This window comes from Diadema setosum, chromosome 2 (genome assembly GCF_964275005.1).
Source record: "Diadema setosum chromosome 2, eeDiaSeto1, whole genome shotgun sequence".
Classification (NCBI taxonomy): domain Eukaryota; kingdom Metazoa; phylum Echinodermata; class Echinoidea; order Diadematoida; family Diadematidae; genus Diadema; species Diadema setosum.
Window position 1 is genome coordinate 36835555 of NC_092686.1, and position 16846 is coordinate 36852400.

The 16846-nt window shown below is 38.6% G+C and overlaps 1 protein-coding gene across 1 annotated transcript in view; it reads left to right on the forward strand.

The window, feature by feature from the left end:
- Positions 1 to 16846, forward strand: part of LOC140244650 (adhesion G-protein coupled receptor G6-like) — a 63592-nt gene that overhangs the window by 10809 nt on the left and 35937 nt on the right. The window contains exon 4 of the mRNA XM_072324273.1: positions 849 to 943. Coding sequence (XP_072180374.1) covers positions 849 to 943 — 95 coding nt within the window. The remainder of the gene's footprint in view (positions 1 to 848; positions 944 to 16846) is intronic.

Sequence of the window (16846 nt, forward strand, 5' to 3'; positions counted from 1 at the left end):
AGATTTGAATGTTGATTATCATGTAAAGGCAACTGGATGCGACCCTTTAATTCACACGACTCTTTATGTCTGTCCCCTTTCTTGTTCATGGAATTGTCTCGCCAAACGTAAGGGACAATTTGTTTGCTTGTCAATCAACCGCTGCATCCTCTTTGATTTGGGTTGAACCGGATAGGCTAGGCGGCTCAAACTTGTTTGCAGGCCAATAATAATGAGCGTTGCACTGTAGGCCCTATACTGCGCTGGCTTCCTTATAGTATAGTTGCAAGAAGAGCGAGAGAGAGAAGAGAGACAGGCAGACCAACAGACAGGTTAACAGACAGACAGACGAGACACATGTATACTCACACACACGCACACATATGATTGTGTTATATATGTATACATATATATGTAAATTACATATATATATATATATATATATATATATATATATATATATGTATGTATATGTATATAACGACAGAAAGCAGGACGGAGATAAGAGAAAGAGGAGAGACAGACAGACAGACAGACAAACAGACAAAAGAGCGAATGAGGGAGACTGATGCGTTTCGGTACGAGGACAATCGAGCATGGACCATGGTCCATTTTAAAAAGGACGCATTCATCAAGAATTTACCTCGCTTCCTGCGCTACTCGCTGATCCTCAATATCACATCCGCATCCCCCTTTTTACAGGTCCCAGGTGCACCTGCATCCCGTAATCGGTAATGCCATATCAGAATAGAGCATCGCTATAAAGACACATTCTTATTTTCCATTATGAATACTTTATGCTTAATATATACAATTCATTGTATCCCCCACAATGTGATTCTATCCTATTCTCTTCATGTGTAACACAGATGGCGGAGAATATGATGGAATGTGTCAGTAACCTTCTGGATGTCAAGGACGAAGTACTAGAATCTAGCTCCAAGCAGGCGAGGACAGATGAAAGGTAAGGTCTGCCTCAAGTTGGTCATTGAGATATAGCTATGTATGAATTTACATATTATACCAGGCCCGTAACTAGGATTTTTATGGCAGGGTTCAGAATTAGAAAATATATATATATTTACTCATGCAAGTGTGTCAGTGTGTGTGTTTGTGTATTTGTCAAACCATAGTGTCTTTTAACAGCAATTAGATTTTAACACCTGGATTGATACAACGTCTGGTACTGTGTGATGATGGAAGAGTGAAATCTTCCTTATTTATTAGACAGAAGAAGCCTTTCAGCGTTGCTCGATTTAAACCTGACTTACAAGAAAGCCATGAACCCACTTTAGACTTTGCCAGACTTTCGACTGGTGTTATGCTCCTATCATGTTTTTGTCCGCATAGTGATAGTGGCATCTGCTTTGCCGTCAAAAATGTTGAACGCTATGAATGATCCCTTTCATATAATTTTCGTTCACATTATTACACTACGCTGTTGACCTGTGTGGCTGTGGCTGTGTGTACCCGAAGGATGGATAGGCGCTCTGCGGTCCGTTAATGTACGCCTCTGATGGACCGCTTCAGGCCAGCCCTACACTTTTACTTTAATAATCCAATGTGGGTGCGCTAAAACATTCCATCATCGCGGTTTCGATCGAGTACGGCATATGTAGCAACGTTCAAGTGCAATCATGCACCGAAAGGTCTCCAAGCTCACGATTTGAAGCAAAGTTCCTGAAGGAATAAACGATTGTGCTGGAATAATACGCTTAGAACCCCGATGTTAAACCCTCTAGTCTTAAGGAAACTGGTGATAATGATGTTCATAAATCAGTGTAAATGCATACATAAATGTATCCTACAATACGTCTTAATAGAAGACATTACCTTCGATAAATCCGTTGCCATTATTATTTTAGCCCCCTTAAAGCAAGAACATGATCCACTTGCTTCATGGAGCTATCTGTTAGCTTGGAACAAGTATGACAAAAATGGAACCTACCTCCCCGCCTAAATGCTGATCTACTTTGGAAAAATTACGCTGAGATTTCTATGTGTTCCGTTACCGCTGGGGTATGGAAAGATATGACAATAAGAATGGGTGATAGTCAATGACATCGTTAGAATGTAGATAGCGTGTGATGTTTGATAGACGATGTGGAAAGAGTCTCAGGATTAATGTCATTGAATGTAGTATGCCGAGAAAAGAGTCGATGAATTTGAATGTGTTTTATTACCAACATGCATTATTCTTTTCTTTTTTTGTCCTCAGTCCTCTCAGACTCACAAACACTTCATAGATGAGTTTTGAATTTTGTATGAGTAGAAATGTACCTTATAGATGTCTCTTGAATATTTTATGAATCGAAAATATCACGTTTTGCATCGGTAATGTCAACAGAATCGCCTTGCTAGAAAACCGCGACTCTGTTGATCATTAATATTGACAATATGGTTTTTGTCAACACCTCAGGACAAGCACGTTTCGGAATGTTAAGGAGACTGAATCATTTTGTTTTGTTTTGTTTCGTTTTGGTTTGGTTTGGTTTGGGTTTTGTTTTGTTTTGGTTTTTTTTTTCACTTTGTGATGGTTTTAGCGATACAATCAGACTGTTAAGGCAGGAAATCTTGATCTTAACGGAATTTCACCTGTATCATCGCGTTATCACAAAGCAGAAGATCACCGATTCCGATTAAATGCCTTTTCCGGCGATGTATAGATCGAGACGGTTAATATTGAAACCCATGCATACAAAGACCCCAGGTAGCTCATTAAATAAAGACGAGGAATATGAAACACATTTATCAAAATTTGGACATAATTATCATTCAGATCTTGACACAATACATGACGACGAGGCACTTGGATGTTGACCCGCACTCAAAGTTTGGGGAAAAGAGACCATTATCTCTTGCAATCATCTTTTTGGTGTCAGAGGAGCCACTGTGGGCCAGTGGATAATACCGTGGACTCTCAATCATAAGGTCATTGGTTCGAATCTGTTGGCAGCGATGGTTAAGCCCGTGAAGGTTCTTAATCATATTTGCCTCGTCCTCTTTCTGGAGGGTCTTAAAGCCGTCGCAACGCGTCGGTCCCGCGGTAGCTCGCTCTTAAAAATTGAAGTGCTTGAATGACCTAATCCCAAACGCACACACGCGCGCGCACCCATCAAACGCCATTAATTTTTTCATCTTTTCAAAGTAAATGTTTCCAAGTTCCAATCTGCTGAAAACGTAAGTGGTGTCATGTTCCAGACAGCTCGTTGCAACACTATGGAAGGTAATGATGTCCAAAGTGAATAGATAGACATAATGTTACCAATAACGTTAAAGTGTTTTCATTATACTGCTTGAGCACGTTAATAATAAGAGAATGAAAGACTGTCAAATATGCCAATTACTTAGGAAAAAAAAAACTGAATACCTCAACGTCAGAAGGTACCGTTTATCGATGAAGGTTGGAATTGTCCCGAATGACTTCGTCATTGGCGTAACCTCTCATTCCCATTAGAATTTCCTTTGACGTCTTATCCTGTTCGTCTTCACACTTCCACATGAGTCAGAGCCCCCTCCCCCATCAAATTCCAGAAAACAGGTACACCTGAGACTGCAGGTAATTTGTCAGTGTTGATGGAGTCATCGTAAAAGCACAGCGGGTGGACGACGGTGTTGCGTCCGCGCCCTGTTAAGCCTTCCTCCTTCTCCCGCGCGCTCTCACATCGACCACCGCTGTTTCAAAACATGTCTTGAATGCGCGTCATCCAAATAACCTGCAATAGGATTGCGTCACGGGGATACAATCAAAATATTATGACAGGTCGTCGTCTGAAAACAGAAAGAATAGAACAGTACATTCCCCCGCTCGCCACAAAATAGGTCTGTAGACGCTGCTGTTGGTCATCTAAGGATCAAACCAATGGACCCCCCCCCCAAAAAAAAAAAAAAAAAAAAAAAAAACAGAGAGACTCATTTTCATGTATAAAGTATTATGATGATTACAGACTTGCCTAAAATTTAGTTGAATAGATAAATAAGATAAACAGAATACACTTCACCAACACAGTATACATCAATATGATGTACAAAAGAACGGTGACCTTACCAGCTTTGCCATAAATGAGAAACTTGTTGAAATGATGAAACATTTTGTTAAGAGAAATTAATGATGATATCAATTTTGGCGATGAACAATCTGTCACGTCAAGTGAACATACCAATGTTTTAGCGGAGTATCGTAGCAATATTGAGTAAATCTATACACCACAGAGTTGGTGGACGATGATTAATTGATGAAAATGCAACAATGCTCCTGCTGTATCAGGGAAAATTATGTCGGGTTGTTTTCACCATATTTAGGAACTTATTTAGGCAAACCAATTGGCGATTTCACATGATTATTTCAAAGCGTGACTCATTTCATCATTCATGGGCAAGAGGCAGCATTTCAGGGAATAAGGGGTCAAAAAGCATTCCTAATTATCAATATTCGGTCCAGCCGACCAATGCATCAAAGCAGGTCGAAAACAAAGCGTTGATATTGTTTTACAGTACACGACTTACGAGAGAGTGCTGTGATCATTCCAGTTCAGACTAAATCAAACAAATATGTTCCCATAGCAATATAACATCTTACGGCATTGTAATCATGATGGGGGCAAGAGATTGGCATCGGGGAAAAAAAGAAAGAAACAAAGGGAAAGACAGAGAGAAAACGTTACAAACAAATTATTACTTAAGATGTTTTCGCCAAAGCGGTATGCAATGACGCAAATCATTAATCATTAAATATTTTGTTGTAGTTGCTGTTGCTAAAGCTTGGAGAGCTTTTTAGACCAATTTTGTTGGAATCTTACCTTACAAATGATACTTACATGATTTAAAGAAATTACCAACGTAAAAAGGGTAGGAGGCTTAGGAATAACACAGGGGAGTTACCAGTGCCTTAGAAAGGGTATACAAAGAAGTGCCTTGAGAATGGTAAAAAAAAAAATAAACACAGTTGGAGATTCAGTTGGGTGTGTTTCAAAGATACTTGAGGAAGATGATTCGTCATCTTTCGGTGGTGACATGCACAGGTTCCCTCCTGCCTTAAAGGTGCTTTGAAAGGGGTAATCAACCTTTCAGGGAAAAGACACAGTCGGAGTTTCATTTGGGTGTATTTCAAAGTTTGGAAAAAAAAAACCTGTTTTGTCCATGATTTGTGATGACGATATTCAATAGATACATACACATGGACACACAACCCATAACCTTTGCAAGTGAGTCGTTAGTTAGTTCTAAATGAAGAAAAGGCTTTTCTCATCCCAGCTAACTCCTGCGTCATTCAGTGATGTTCAAATCATTGCTATAGGTGGAACGTCGTGTGGAGGGTGTGGTCCGATCGTCGTTGGTACGTCCGGCCGTTCTCTGGCCCCATTCTCCAGAAGGAGGATCGATGCAGTCCGTGACATTTAATAATGTTTGCCTTTAATGATAGCAGTGTATGGTTCCAAAAAAAGAAGAAGATCCGTAGAGAAAAACAGATGAAGACAGAAAGATTTTCAAGAATCATACGAAGTTTTCTGATCGAGTGTTGACAAGTATAGACTCCTTTTGTTCACTGATGCCTGGTTTTGCTTGCAAACGTCTAGGCAAGAAAGAAAGAAAAAGTGAAATAAAATGAAATGATGTCTTCTACTGACCTGAAAAAAATCTAAGAGAACATTATTTATTTTTTCTTAACAAATGACACGGACATGACTGTGTGAGCGAGAGTGGAAATGATATTTTTTCTGTAGAAAATAGTACTTGAATTCAATCATGTTGTATTTTGTCGGTTAAAAAAAACAAAAACAAACAGGAGAAATGTATATAAAGAGAGTTGGGCATGAGATCATGTCACCCAGACCTACAGATGTATATAATATTTCATACAGGTGATCTTGAGGGACATGCAGGTAGGCCTTTATGCATTATTTAGTCTATGTATCGCGGGGTTCGCTGCACTTACCACGACATTCCGATAGCATTGAAGGAGCAAGGTAACAACATCATCTTCTGCAATCCCAGCTCTAGTATGCCTTGGAGGAGGAGAGATATAAGGACATAATTATTTCCGACGCGACATAATTCCTCTTTTGTGACGTATGCATGAGTAAACAACAATCATTACGCGTCATAGAGGCTTCGTGTTCGTGAAATCGTGTCAATAAATCAAAAGATCATTATGACAGTCTGGAACTAGGTTTTGCCCATTTTAATATTTTATTTGTTTACTGATGAAGAGAGCTACTAATGCTGGAGAAGAAGGAACGCGGCGAGCAAGTTTCCACTTTGTCTGTTTGTTTGTCAATTGTTTGTTTGTTTGTCAGAAACCATCACAAGTTAGAAAGCGAAAATAAGTTCTTGCCAGTCATAGACAGCCTATTCTCAACAGAACATAAACATAAACACGTAACAACATTGCAATCCACTCTGTAGTGTTAGAAAGGAAGAGTTGTTTTGCTTCATTTTGGTGTGTGTGTGTTTGCGCGCGCGCGTGTGTGTGTGTGTGTGTGTGTGTGTTTTGCAACACAGCTGGATTTCCTGTCTCATAAGGGGGTCCATTTCGGAACTGCCGCTTCCGTTGACATCGTATTTTCAAACCTATATTATGTGTAACGTAATTTAGTACTAAAGAATTTAAATGTCATAAACATTATCCCTAATTGATTTAGCAAACTCTCTTCGTTATTCCGAGCTCGAAAGATAGTATTTGTATATATGAGCGCTATTTTTTTTTCATTAATGTAGTAACTTTGTTTGTTGTGGAAGTTCAAGTTCAGGTTACGGTTCTTCTGTTGGTTGCTTTTTTAGTTAGCATGTGATGAAATTGCCGATATAGGGTTAGTGTTTGCTGATACTTATTGTCTCAGAAATAGGGTGTAGCTGCGCTGATAAAGCGTATAACAAGATAGGAATAGATCTTTATGGTGTGCGCACTCTCCATTGAAAGTCGGTGCTTCTCATCACATTTACGTAATATAGCTACTCGTAAAATCTGGCTCCAACGGCGCCCATTACACAGCATAGAACCAAATTTTCGCAGACTAAGTGCTCCACGCTTACATTTTCGACGGCTTTTTTCTCGAGGAGGAGGATTTTATGTACTATATAAATATGTGCTAACATTCAATGAAGCCGAACTCAATCATGAAGCATGTTAACCGAATTCCCTATTGTATGTTATACACTTGTTAGTTTTCCAAAATGAACAACATGACACCTCATCATGCAGAATGGGTTTAACCCAGACATTACCATTCGCAAATGGAGCTCTTGAATCCAACGATACTTAAGAGTAATGGTGTAGAAGAAGGGTTCACGAGTTGCCCTTTGCTAATCGCCTCAGTGAGATTAATCCGGCTCCTTTTCAGCAAGTCTCCAGCAGCGAGGGATGTATGCCCTTCCCAACCGCTGCTCGGACAGTCAAAGACCGACCGCTGTTGGCCGTCTCTCAACCCTGGATGTCAGCGTGAACCATTTAGGGGTGTAGGCCTAATTGCTTTCGCTTCAATGAGCCCGTAGGCTTTGAAGGTCGTTCTCATGTTACAGAATGCACTCGTGCTGCAATTGTCCAACCTGTTACTACCGATAAGGAGATAAAAAGAGGAGGAGAAAAAGAAAAGGATGTTGAAAATGAAGATCTGTTTCTAATCAAATAGGTAGCTTGTGTGCAATTTGGAAATCATTTTGTCCCGGTGCAATGAGGAGAGAGAGATTTATATATAGGAGAGAGAGAGTATGTTCTATCTCTCTTCGAACACAGTCGTACATAATAAGCAGTAACTTGCATGCTATAGTTATCTAAGGGCAGTGATTTTTTTTGTATTGTATATCGGTATATATATGTATGTATATATGTATATGTGTGTGGGTGTGTGTGTGTGTGTGTGTGTGTGCCGGGGATGGGGCAGTTGTACGTAATACGCAATTACTTGCACATAGATATCAAGGGCATTGATTTCTTTTTATAATGTATATGTATATAATATATATATATGTGTGTGTGTGTGTGTGTGTGTGTGTGTGTATGTATGTGTGTGTATGTTTGCATGTATGTGTGTGTGACGGGGGTGGTGGCATTCATGGCCATCATCATGGCCACATTAGAAAAAAAAAATCATCGCCCTATAAATCCTTATACTCCGAGTATCGTAGAGCGCAACATCCGGAATGACATACTTTTTTCCCCGCATTTTTAATAGTCAATGTTAATGTTTTCTGTTATATAACCAAAACTGGACCATCCCCCCTCGTTTTTATGAATCTTAAAAACTAATCCACTGATTCAATTCATTGGTCAGTTTCGTGGCACAAAATCAGCCAGGAGATAGATAAATGAGGAGACATGGGGAGGCATTGTGTCAGGAAAGGAAGACGATCTTAGGTAGATATGAAGAAAGTCAGGCGTAACATCAAACAGGATTGCTTTTCACTGTCAATGTATATACAGTTTATGTATGCGGATATGAACACTCGTCGTCTAGATGCCTTCCTTTTTATTTTCCTTTTTTCACCTCAGTCTCTTTCTTTCGATTAAAAAAACGTTGACCTCCAACGTATTCCCCCGTTTGTTTGTTTTTTTTTAATACGACATTTATATCATATATTGTTGTCTAGCATCAAACATTAATGACTGCATGCATCAACAAACCAGAATAATATTTTCGTGTGTTTCGCAAATACGGGATAGGAATACAATTTGCATTTGAAGACACAATTGCATTAGGCCTAGTGTAAGGAACGACACTCTTTGAGTTGTGATCCTTATTACCACTTGCAGTAGCAGGTCTAGCCCCAAAGCCGCTTACTCATGACACCACGTTTAAAACATCCACCTTTGTTTGGGAGACATCATGCACTTTATCATTTCGTGTGACACGTCCATTGCATGTTTGATGTCCATTGCATATTGATTCTGCGTGTTTTTATTGTACACCAAAATCAAAGCCATAAAGGTCTCAATATTAGACCAGACCAGGTTAACAGGTTATTGTATCATCTATGTATTGATTTTTTTTTTCGTTTACTGTTATTTCGGTTTTGCATTGTGCTTACGCTATTGTGTTTATAGTTTTCTTGTATAAATAGCATCAGTGTGCTCAGAAACACCCGTATAAAGCGCCACATCAACGCAATAATTATCATTATTATCATTTTCATCATTATTATGATCATTATTATGATTGTAATTATTATTATTATTATCATTATTATCAGTATTATCATTACTATTATTATTATTATTATTATTATTATTATTATTGTTATTATTATTGTTATTATTATTATTATTATTATTGTTATTATTATTATTATTATTATTATTATTATTATTATTATTATTATTATTATTATTATCAGTATTTACATACCAGCATTCGGATCATTATCACTGCACTTAAGCGATCAATAACAAAAAGTACTCTTTTGTTAGCTTTTCGGTGAAACTGAAGCTGAATCCGCACAACGGAAACAGGTCAGGTGTGGGATAGCTGACGATGCTAACTCTGATGGGATACGAGTCTCTCCTGTTATTTTCGTCACGCACCATGTCATTAGCTTTCCGTGAAAGCTCTCCCGCTGTATTTCACACTTGCTTCACTCTGTTTACCTCTTCGAGAGCTCGATCCACGCAGACCCAAGACGAAGCGACTAGGCCCGTGTTAACAATGCACTCGATCACATGTCCGGAGGAAGAATGCAATGAGGAAAGATACCCGACATTTTTATTTTATAGTGTGAGGAACGCTGCCAGTGTAGCGAGTCTCTTCGATTTTCCAGCGGCAAATAGCTGCCTGACCAGTTTTCATCCATTCCCAGGGCGCGCAAAAAGCGCAACATTCCTCTAAACGGCGAGCCTGCCCTGTCGTACCTGATTCAATTTTCCGAGTGTTGGTAACCAATCGATTCGGCTGTGTGTCAACTGCGAAAGCCGGCCCGGGGAACGTGCTTAGGAATTTGAAGTGGGAATTTCCTGACGGTGTCGTGTTTTTTCCCCCGTACGTCAGTCCACATCCAACCCTGTACTGACCGATGGTCGGTCCGTGTCGGACATTAGACTCGAGCGTGATTCTGCCTTCATTACTCGGAAGCGAACAGGCGATTTTGGAATTGAGAGGGTTTCAGTACAATTAAATCTGAAGAGACAGTTTAATAATTTCTAATAAAATTCGCCGAATTTGTGGAAGTTAGGGTACTGATTAAAATCAGCAATATTTACATGCATTACTCATGACACGCACATCCAACACTAAAATTGAATAGAAAAAAATCCAAAAACTTTTTTTTTTTTCAAGCGTACAAAAAATAGGCCTACAAGTGTGGTGCCTTTGCCCTATAGATCTTATATATGTAAGGATAAGTGTCTTGACCGAATAAGGGAAATGATAATAATATGCAACCGAATAGACGTGCACATGGCGGATCGCGTTGATAACAGTCAATTGCGTATGAAATACACACAAACACCGGTATCTTATGTATTAGTCTCTCCCCCCGCCCCCCCCCCCCCATTCAGATGCAATAAGATGCTTATTTTTTGTGTTCGCACTTAATACGAGGAAAACGAGAAAGAAACAAAGTGATTAACTTTAAGAAAAAAAGGATGTTTGGTGAGAATGCCGAGTATTCCTATCGACAAAAGCTTCTATGGGGAAATCAAAAATTGTTACAGAGACATCCAACAAAGAAAAATGCAGAATGGGCATACCACTCAGAGGGCATGTTCTCTAAATGCTAAAGATATTTTGGAGTCTTTTGCAAAAAAAAAAAAATGTAGAAATGAAGCTACTTAACTCATATGATAACCAGTTACTTTTGTTCTATTTCACAGAAGGATGATATTTCATTTATCCCGTGTCTTTTTTAGTTGCCGTATCGCTATTATCTTTAGCAAATAGTTTAGTCTGTGATTCCTGCTATATCTTTCGGGACTTCTCGTATAACTGTTTTGTTGTAAACACAGTGCTAGTGTAAACATCTTCGTGACATTTTCCCCACAGGGTTACAGGAAATTATGGGTAATCTACTCGAGTTACTATTCAATTCTTCTACTCGAGCTTTACTGAATCTAGGTTGTTGGTCAAGGCATTGTACTGATGTTTTTAAAGCAAACTGTGTCATTGTATTGAATGAACTGTGAATACTTTGACTAGGCTTTGACCATGTTGACGAACAAGGCCTTTTCCTTTAGACTATACGTTTAAGAATAACAGTGAAAGAAAAGGTTCTCTGGTCAACTGAATCATTTAAGATGGATGTGATTAAATAGACTGCATTTAAGGACAGCGCTCCATCGGCAAAACGAAGATGTTTTCATTTCCTTTCTCTGATAATGAATGACGCAAAATAGCCACATCCTCTGTTTAATTACAGCGCAATTGTGATTTGCCTATTCAACTCAAAGAACCGTACTCGCATCCCTTCACCTAATTCCAATAACACAAAACGTCCTTTATCTTTAATTTTGTGCTTTGTATGGGTAATCACTACTTATAATAGCTCACCCATTCCCCCCCCCCCTACTGCCGTTTTAACTCGTGAATGTCAACAACTTAAGGAAGGTCGATGCAGTTTTACAAAACAGCTCATAACAAACAAAGCAAAACTTCTAAATCTATCTCTCCACAAAACGAAAGATGTGCATGCATCAAACACTTGTGTCGTGTGATTCTCTAGTCCGAATTTGAAGTTATGAATCCCCAATTTATAGATGTCATGGGAATTTCAGCCAAAACAGCTGCACTGTAATCAATGCTGGCAATCAGTAATCACGCTCGGTGTTCCTAGTTCTATAAACAGAAGTAAATGATACTTCACTATTTCAACATTCGACTACTTGTTCGAAGAAGACCTGTTTTGCCATCTATTTTGTCATACCTTCTCGAACTTCCGGAAGGGCTCCTTTGTGAGCACTGAAAAACATCTATAAAGGAAGAATGGGGACAATACAATTATGACATGTCTCATAAACAACTGTCAGACAGAATCCAAGAGAAAAGAGAGATTTTGACGGTGATGTACCGGGGAAAGAATATCCACGAGAACAGCTGCCATCTATTATAGGAATCATGATAACTGTTGAAATCTGCAACTCAGCTAGCGACAGGGAAACAGGACTCACTGGCAGGAAAAATATAGGAGGAAAAGGGAAATGTGTATATGTATATATATATATATATATATATATATATATATATATATATATATATATATTGTATATATATATATGTAGAGCTTGCTTTCAAAAGGCGCTAAATCCATAATTTTTCAATGGATTTAGCGCGTTTTGGAAGCAAGCTCTTCATGTATACAGTATATGTATATAGATACAGATACATAATATATACATATAGGCCTATATATATATATATATATATACATATATATATATATATATATATATATATATATATATATATATATATATATGGCAGCATATATGGCAGCAAATATATATATATATATTCTGTTTTGTTTTGTTTGTTTGTTTGTTTGTTTTTGTTTGTTTGTTTGTTGTTGTTTTATTTGGGGGGTCTTTTAAAGCCTGTGCAGCAACAATATGAACAACAAGCAACATGTATTTTGGAATTTTCCTTTAACTCCTGCATGTGCGTCACGTTATTATGTCAAATAGGTTCAGGAAGCCTTGTGATTACAAAGGGTCAATTGTCGTTAATATAGTTGCAGCTAATCACCTATAGTGAACGATAGCCGGTGTGGAATGATTCTTTCCTCTCTTTTTTTTTTTTTTTTTTTTGCCTATTTTCGTTCCCTTAAATCACATACTCTCTTATTACAATCGTGAGGTCCTCCCACGCACATTTCACGGGGACCTGCGTACGCTCGTGGCAAGTCGTTGATTTTGGCATCTCGACACGCTTTCGAGAGCACTTCGGTACCCTTCTCGACAATTCCCGGCGGGACCGCCTGCGCGCCTCATCGCCAGAAAAGCACACACACGGGAGGTCCCTCGTGATGTGTAAAATCACTCTGCCGCTCACCGCAGCTCGCACGAGCAGCGGTTGTGAATTGCTAATGGATTGGAATAGAATCATTATACAGACAGGTTTCGGACTATAGGGTGACGGTCCTGCGTCGGAATGTTAATCGACGTCACATGTTGGACACAGCTGAAGCACCAATCAACGAAATTGCATTATTTTTGTGGTCAATGAAACGAATTCATCGCTTCAATTGACACATATGAATAGTGAATTCTTTTCGAAGTGATTGGTCTTCCCCTTAGTCCCATTCATGATCGCAGGAGTCATGTGCAGAAGGACAAACTATTTCAGGGACAATGTCCTTGAAGAGATGAATAGAAAGAGGGTGGCATTGTGGAAGAAAATGTTTGCAACATATCACAGATGAAAACAAGGCATGTAGAGTACACGGAAATAAAAGGAAAAGAGGGAGAAAAAGAAACAAAAAGGTCATATTTTCGGCTAAAAGCAAAACAAAACATGAACTGTTATTCGTGTTGGCACAATCCACTCTACTTTCAACGAAGAATGTTTGAAATTTGAACGTAAAAAAGCCCTTAGTTTTATACAAGGTTAGTAATAGTGTCTTTTCTGACAAAACAAACACCCTAAACAAAATCAATTGCCCTTCAAGTGACTCAGGGCACGATATCAACCAAAGACTTGCTCGCTACAATCTCAAACGATGTTAGGTCTCTAGTAAACCTTTTTAAAGGCAAAGCGTTTTGTTTGATTGTAACTGATATTTCATATTTTGATTTGATAAACAACGCACTTTCAAGAGTCAGGTATCGCATCTTGCACAATCAAAATTTCATTTTGCGAAATTCAAGCTTTATGAGGAATTATTTGCCAAACTCTGCCGCTGAATTATTGATTCATGCCCTAATAATTTTCCTGTTTAGATTTCTCAAATACTTTGTTCGGTTATCTTTCCCAGAAAGATCAACACAATCACCATTACTCGATGAAATCTGACAAGACCTTGTAATTATATATAGAGCACTCCATTGTCTTCCTGTACATAAACGTACTGTAATTCTTTCAGTGTCTTTCACAACCGATACTTCTGGTGACGTCACATCTTCTGCTCACCTGCCCTACTTTACTTTGCAAGACACTGGTAAATATAACCATTTACAAGTCGACACGACAGCTCCGCTCACCAGGAAAAAAAAAAATCAGTGGAGAACTCGTGTGAGCGTGTGTGTGTGCGTGGGGGGGGGGGGGGATCGCACTTTCTTTACCATTGCCATCGAAACAATACTCCCACCCATCAACGTCAAATATCATCACCTTTGTCATTTAAATCTTCCCTTGAGACATGCGTATTAATTTTGATGTGCCATAAAATACAAATATTTTTTTCTTGTTCTCCCATTTGTTCAGAGTGGTTTGAGTAATTGTCCTGTTTTCTTTCTCCGATATCACGAATCTAAGCGCCATCATGAATGTCATAAGGTGGACCTGAACAAAAAAGCAGCAACTAATCTTATGATAATAATTACAATTATGATGATAATTGTAATAATTATTATTGCTGTTATTGTTATATCTGAAGGGCATAAACATTACTAGATCAGAAGAAGAAAAAGGAGCAGCGTAGTTCATTACCGATGTACTGACTGACAACATTTTCCTATATGTTATGTATTATGTACGAGGGCTCATGCAAATCAAGCAATGCTTAAGCTGTAGCCCTTCTGTATTATTCATTGCATCGCTGATATGTTTTCGTGTACATTGTAAAGGCAATGAAGAAATTGCATCGCTGTATATTGTAAAGGCAATAAAGAACCTTATCATAATGCAGGAACCAATAAATCAAATCAAATCAAAACATATCTACAATCCTTGCCTTCGCTAAGATTGTGCTTGTTGTGTAACTGTTTCTCTGTATTCAGCGCACTTTTATATAGTACGTGTCTACAACGTCAGGCGCTTGTGCTTATCAGTGATTATTCTAAATTCATAATTTTTCTCACTCCGTTCAAATTTAATGGGAAGTAGATCTGCACGTCTTCCGTAAGAGAGGTTCACACCTTTTATATCCCCGGTAATTCTTGAATAAAAATCCTCGTTTGAAATGCTCAAAGCAACAAAACCTTATTTGACAGTACATCAAGGTGATGTAGAGAGAGGGGGTGGGAAGAGAGAGAAGGGGAACGAGGCCTTGACGCAAAAGCGGAATAGTTGAGACGCATTTTATTTTCCTTTCTCTTTGGTCAAACTCGATCAGGTCAGATAAATCTACCCTGAAGATAGAGTGTATCGAGAAATGCAACAACAGTTTGTTTACATAATCCAGCTCTCTGGGGGTCGCAGGCATGCACATAATTTTCCATAGAAAGTAGAGTAAGGACAGACATTTATAATAAACAGAACAAAAGGAAAGGGCAACAAAAGAGTCTCTGTTGTCCGTTAATGGCTCCAAGCAGGATGGCTGGTTATTTTGGGGATTTGTGTTTTCTTAAATGACTTTTTATGCTCTAAGAATCCAACTGGAACTTGTAACACATTGAATATTCAATCAATGAGATGCAATACCCTGGGAAAAATTGAGAAGGAGGTTTAGTCATTATTCTCAATCATATAATACATGAATTAAATCCTTACGTTTAATAGTTTTCTTTTACAAGTTAGTTAAAAAGAGGTCAAGAATTGGTTATGATGCATGGTATCAAACATAAATTTACATTCAGACTGATCGCGCTGAAGGAATAATCTTTCATTTAAAACCTGAAGTTGTCGGTTTATTATCTGTTTTGCCTGTTACATTACAACAATTCTATCAGCACCATGCGACGATATGAACTGTTGTATAATTATAATGTTCTCATGCGTTGCATTGTAACATCTGCTTGAGTTATCCAGCTACCTGCGACATAATTGCATTCTAGAACGGAATGAAAGCAAAAGGGCCAATAAAAGTCATTTCAATATTATTAGCCTTATCACTTTTGTCTAAATCTCGTCCCTTTTTGGAATAGACTTGTACTTCGTAAATGTACTGATTTACTAGGGTGTGAATGTTTATCATATTGATTGGAAGCAATAACCAAGTTATAAGGAAAAAAGTGTGATATTGCAGAAATAAAACACCACCTGATAGATTTAGCTACGATTGGTGGAAAAAAGAATAAAAACAGTAGTAGTAGATAGTAGTCGTAATAGTATAAGTAGCATGATAGAGATAGGAATATTGTTGTTGTTGTTGTTATAAATGTTGTATATTAGTAGTCGAGAAGTCATGAAATAAGCAAGAGGGAAAAAAAAAACGAAAATCCGAAGAAGACTCGAATGGACAGCTGCATCTATTACAAGCACGCGACAAGTGTACTTATATAACCAAATATTTCAAGGTGATATCTGTTGTCGTTTTAGCCTCCCTATATACACCTACACTATACGAACAACTATATACAGGCAGAAAACACTTCTCCCATTCTGCTGCCACTCTACTTTGTCTTCTTCCTCTTCTTTCTCTTCTGCTAGTTTTGTCTAACTTTCTCCTCCTCCTCCTATACAAGTCATCGCTGGCTTACAGTACTTAAGCAAGCAAAGATTTACGTTCAGCTCTCCCAAGAAACCCTAGTAGCTACAGGACCCCCACGTCTCCACACATTTCGACGAATTAAGATCCTGTGACGGTCTAATCAGCTCCCCTCGCGATTCCTCCTCATGCAAACGCAAAAGTAATTTCTCTCGGAATCCCCGTCGTCAACCCGGAAAAACACACGACTGGGATGTCGATTTGACATCGAGATGAGAGGCCAATGACGGATTGGAACTCCTCCAATGGACTTGCCTATAAACGCCACTTGTGTTAGTCAAAGATGTTGAAGGCAAAATAATGACCACTAGAGGGGCTTGTGTTGACAGCTGCCTGCTCCTGTGGTAGTGGACGGCAGCAG